This window comes from Drosophila mojavensis, unplaced genomic scaffold, assembly GCF_018153725.1.
Source record: "Drosophila mojavensis isolate 15081-1352.22 unplaced genomic scaffold, ASM1815372v1 contig_19, whole genome shotgun sequence".
Classification (NCBI taxonomy): Eukaryota; Metazoa; Arthropoda; class Insecta; order Diptera; family Drosophilidae; genus Drosophila; species Drosophila mojavensis.
This window is the reverse complement of record NW_025318726.1, coordinates 5,174,269-5,179,658: the sequence shown is the minus strand read 5'-3', so window position 1 is coordinate 5,179,658 and position 5,390 is coordinate 5,174,269. Positions and strand designations below refer to the sequence as shown.

Below are 5,390 nucleotides of genomic sequence, written 5' to 3'. Positions count from 1 at the left end.
CATTAATGCTGGCATTTTATTGGTCGGCATCAAAAAACAGCAGCAAACTCCAGCACAGTCGGACAACGACCATGGCTTCTTTTCCACGCAATTTTCACACAACAGATCCCAAGATAGACTAAGGGTTGCCCGCTCTTAGCCACCACCGGGATGGGCAACGTTACAAGGCTTGCCGTTTTTTAAGAGAGTGCTAGATCGGGGAGAGCCGAAAAGCGAGCAGTGGATCAGTTTTTTAAGAGAATCTCATGTTTTTATGCACAATTGAGAGAGGGTTGTTGCTGGACAGTTTTACAAAATTTTTGCTATATTAGCGAGCAGTCGCGGAAGAGTTGAAACAGTTTGAGCTGAGCAGCTGAACTTCAAGTACCGCCATAGAAGTGCTACCAGTGTCTCTGATCGTGCTCAGCATCGAAAAAGCGTGCAATGAAAAATCTGAAAAAGTCTTGTAAATCGAGAACTTTTTAAGAAAAGAAAAGAAAAATCCACTTAATTCTGTGCTGTGTTACCAACATAAAGTGATAACAAAATGTCTAATCAAATGGAATTCATGATGCAGCTTTATATGATGAATTTGTTGCAACAACAGCAGCAGCAACAACAGCAACCGCAGCCACTGCAACAACAACTGTTGTCCAGCTTACTACACACACAGAAAGAGGATATCAGCAGCAGCACTTGCCTACAACAACAGCAAGAGCAACAGCAGCAACAGCAGTATCAACACAAGACAAGAACGCAAAAACGAACAAATTCGCAAAACTCGAACTGTAGTAGTAGCCGTAGTTGTAGTCCCAATAGTAATTTGAATGCTTTATCACAACAACAATATGATCAACATACTACAACACTAACAACTCCCTCAACACCTAACAACATTACGAACACAAACCCAGGTTTGGCTTACCAGTTGCCGCAAATGTTGCTGGGCACGTTACCTCTTTCTTTGCCTCCACTAACGCGTTTTATGCTGCAACAACAACAACAGCAGCAGCAGCAGCAACAATTGCTGACAACGGCGCCAACAACCCTGTTACTAACCCCCAACACGCCCAGCTCTCTGAAAAGTGAGCAGCTTACCAATAACTTTTTGCAATCCTCCACAGTGACATCGACGCCAAATGATCAAGCAGCAGCAACATTTGCATCTGCAGCAGCAGCAGCTACTAATGTCCTTTCGGCAGTCAACGTCAAGTCTGAGCAGGATTTCGAAGATGAGGATGACAAGCCACTGTCTGCCTTGAACAGTTGCCACTCCTCGGAGTTAACCAGCACCAACGATGCGAGCACCAGTGTCAGCACCGAGAAGCTGCTACAGATATCGGGCATACAACCGCTGGAGAGTACGAGCGCCACTGACAGCAACGACTCACCCAGCATGGTAAGTGTTATAGTTCAAATAAACATTTATGTCAAAGGATTATCACCATTAATTGATTGTAGTTTTTAAGAGTTCGGAAAGAATGTCTCTATTATTATTATAACCCATTATTTTTATAACCCATAGCGCATAAATATTAATATTTACTAATGCCATTAGTGCTATCATTTAAGGCATAAATCTCCGTCTAATCATATTATTACTGATTCAATTCCGAGTCTATAGAAGCACATGCTATTGCTTAATATATAATTTGGTTTGGACATCTTTATTTCTAAATAAATACTCAATTCTCTTCTTGCCCTTCTGGTCTGAGATGTGTACTTTTTGTATGCATTTTATAAACTCCCACGCTGTCTGTAATTCGAGCGTGCCGTGTTGATAAAAATAAGCTAAATGAAACTTTGTAGCACTTGCATGCTTAATGTAAACAACAACGCCGCAATTCCAAGGAATACAAACAGCTGCTGTGTGGACAGCGCGTGGGCCTCGGCCTGCGCCCTGCAGCTGGCTGTTGCTGCTGGGCATTGGCACCGAGCAGTCTGATTTTTAGAAATATGTATTATGATTATTTAGTAATTCGTCGCCTCTGTTCTATGTAATACAGTACACACCCGTTAAGCAGCCAGCGGACTCATCGTACAATGTCGTCACCAGCATCGAAAATGAGAGCACTTTGAACACGCCTCAGGGACAGAACAATTCGATGCTGACGCCGCCGCCATCGAGTGATCAGGGCAGGGGCATTGTCAGTCTGTCCACAGCCAGCAGTCTGGATGCATTTCTACAGAACGAGGAGAATCTAAAGAATCTCCGCAAGGTATCCTCGTATTTAGAATGTGAGAATACACTCTGTCGGCAAGAGGCGTTGCGTGACCATTTCCACTGTTACGATGAGCCCTGCCAGGGAAAAATTCTCAGCAAGAAGGATGACATCATACGACATCTGAAGTGGCACAAGAAGCGCAAGGAGAGCCTCAAACTGGGGTTTGCCCGTTTCTCCTCCGCGGATGATTGTGCGCCCTCATATGGCGATGGATGCATCTACAACTGGAAGCAGACGCACTATCATTGTGTCTATGAGCACTGCCCCAAGGTTTATGTGAGTACTAGCGATGTGCAGATGCATGCCAACTTCCATCGCAAGGACTCGGAGATTGTGAACGAGGGCTTTCGACGCTTTCGCGCTCACGAAAATTGTCGCATCACGGATTGCCCCTTCTATGGCAAGAAGATATCACACTATCACTGCTGTCGTGAGGGCTGCAACCACACTTTCAAGAATAAGGCCGATATGGGTAAGACATGATTCAGATTTATCAAAGAAAAGGCGTCTTATGTATACTTGTATCTTTATTCTATTTTGGTTCAAAAGACAAGCACAAGACGTATCATTTGAAAGATTACCAGCTGACGCAGGATGGCTTCAAGAAGATACTGAAAACAGAACAGTGTCCCTTTGATTCCTGCAAGTTCTCCACGGTCTGCAATCACATTCATTGCGTGCGTGAGAACTGCAACTATATCTTGCATTCGAGCAGCCAAATGATTAGTCACAAGCGGAAGCATGATCGCCAGGACGGCGAACAGACGTATCAGCACATTAAGTCTAAACAGGACGACAATGTGTCGGAGGACAGAACCTCGCAGGAATCCACACCGGCACCATCCAGTACTGCCGTTAGCCAGCCTGCCTATGTGAACAGCAATAGTTCAACCTCGACGCCGCTCTCCTCCTTATCTGCGGAGCACTTCCTGGCACGCAAACGTGGTCGGCCGCCCAAGAAAATTGTAGGTCCATTCATTGTATTCTATCAATCTGTATCGTTTTACTGATGACATTCTTTACTCTCTTGCAGCAACTGCCTGCAGATGTTGAGCAGTCAGAGGCAAAGCGAGTCAAGCTGGATGACCCGAGCAACCATCCGGCGCAGCCGGTTTCAACGGGTCCGTTGCAGACTTCAGTCAACAGCAATATGCTAAGCAGTGCGCTGTTCCCTAATTTTATGCCCAGCTTTACAGCAGGTGCCGCAGATGCCACGGCGCCAAATTTCCAGCTAACGCATTTAATGGCTCTCTTCCAGCTACAGAATCCGCTTTTCTATCAGAATCTGTACCCAGGTGCGGCGGCTACCAATATGGGGGCCGTGCCACAAAATCAGTCCATATTCAACAATTTGGCAGCCTTCGGCGCCGCAGCTGCTGCAGCAGCAGCGAGCGTGCATCAGCCGAAGAATGAGTTTAGTATTAAGCCAGAGTTCAAAGAGTAATTGGCAAAGTCCTTAGCACTTAACAGATTTCAGAAACAATAAAATTTCGGGAATATATGTATATATCTAGGTAGAATTAGTTACATAGGAGACTGATTAAATAGGAGAATTTCGCGATTAGACAGGCTTTAAGCAGGAAGTTTAGCCAAGGAGTTCCGAATAACCTTTGACATGGCCAGGACGTGGCGTTCCCATCCCATTCCCCTTACAAAAGCCAACTCAGCTACATTTTGACTAGGGCATAAGCCCAACAAAATGTTGCTGAATTCGCTTTTGTTAATATGTGTTCCTTTTTTAACAAGATTTCTGCTTTCTACAGTTACTGAACAAAATAAATAAAATTTGAATTTAGTTTAACTAATTACTGTGATGTTTTGCATAGACCCAAAAATATGTTATCAATGTAAAAAATGTATTTTAAGCTATAGTGTTTCCGAAGCTTAGGAGATTTTGTTCAAATCAATGAAATGCATAACATAGATTTGTGATACTTTAATAAAATAAAATGAAATTAATTTAAAAAAAAATAGATTTAAATATTGCACAGTAGAAAAATTCCACAGATATAATACTTTCCAACAGGAAATTAAACTATTTAAATAAAATTAAATTTCCAAATATATAAGTCTTTCACATATATATTTATATTTATATCTCTACCAGTAAAGATTAGCTTCAACTGTAAATTTATATTTCGCCATAAAATAAAAAACATTTTGTATACCGATTAATAATTGCTATTCCATTTATTACTGTTTGGTTTCTTTGTCATTGGCGGAACACAAAATTAACTTCAGAAGAGCTCTAGACGCAATAAGAAAAAAAAAAAGCATCCAGCTAAGCAACTTACTAATCAATGAAGCGTGTATCCATTTTTTCATATATAATTTCTTGAATTCGTTCTTTTATTCGCACATAACAAAGTATATTTAAGCAATCAATATAGTTAAGTCGAAGAGCAGGAAGAGAGTTTGAAATGTACAAAGCTACTATAGTGAACACATACACTCAAGAGTTATTGGAATTTTTTCAATGTGCTGTTAGAATTTTGGGATTTTTGCCGTTTATAAGCAAATGCAAATAATATAATAATAAAAACAATCATTTATTTATTTATAGAAATTTAAGCACGTCTGTAATAATTAATTGACTAAAACTAAAAAAACATTAAATTAAACAAGTAAAGCTATTTAAACTCGACACACATTAAGTAAATATGAATTAAGAAAAACCTAAACACGCTATAGAGACCGAGAGTACTAAACAATAGGCTTATATTCATCCATATATATAGGTGATGATATATGGGACCTAAACATCCATTTGTTTTACAATTTACGCTATCCAAAATCTATATATAATGGTTGTTGCAAAAGCATTTGTCCAATTACATATATAAGTAATATATAAATATATAATATATATATGTATATTATATATATATATATATAATATATATATATATATAAATATATAGCGCTCATATATATATATTTGTATATATATATATATATATATATATATATATGTATGTATATAAGGTTTAGGTAATTTCGGGAGCGATATATCTATTACATATTTATGTATGGCAACCATTTGTGCGCAACCTGCAAAATAATTAAATTTCTTTTAGCATCTGTAGTTTTTTTTTGTATTGCATCTAAGTCGCAACTGAGGTTAACTGTTAAGCTTCATTTTTTTTTGTGAGGCATCTAAGCTGCTTAGAGATGGGTTTTCGGTAG

General features: G+C 39.7%; 1 protein-coding gene across 1 annotated transcript; it reads left to right on the top strand.

Annotated features, from left to right (window-relative positions):
* The first annotated feature begins 333 nt into the window (after positions 1 to 333).
* On the top strand, positions 334 to 4,165 carry LOC6572028 (transcription factor castor). The gene is made up of 4 exons (XM_032733855.2): positions 334 to 1,378; positions 1,986 to 2,676; positions 2,754 to 3,169; positions 3,238 to 4,165. The coding sequence occupies exons 1-4, from the start codon at positions 527 to 529 to the stop codon at positions 3,646 to 3,648; spliced, it is 2,370 nt and encodes a 789-aa protein (XP_032589746.1). The 5' UTR covers positions 334 to 526; the 3' UTR covers positions 3,649 to 4,165.
* Positions 4,166 to 5,390: the final 1,225 nt, after the last annotated feature.

What these genes read in the sequence shown, in the direction of transcription:
- LOC6572028 (XM_032733855.2), top strand. Translation starts at nt 527, where the DNA reads ATGTCTAATCAAATGGAATTCATGATGCAGCTTTATATGATGAATTTG. An exon ending in GCAACGACTCACCCAGCATG is followed by an intron (nt 1,379 to 1,985) that starts GTAAGTGTTATA and finishes TATGTAATACAG; the next exon opens with TACACACCCGTTAAGCAGCC. An exon ending in GTCGGCCGCCCAAGAAAATT is followed by an intron (nt 3,170 to 3,237) that starts GTAGGTCCATTC and finishes ACTCTCTTGCAG; the next exon opens with CAACTGCCTGCAGATGTTGA.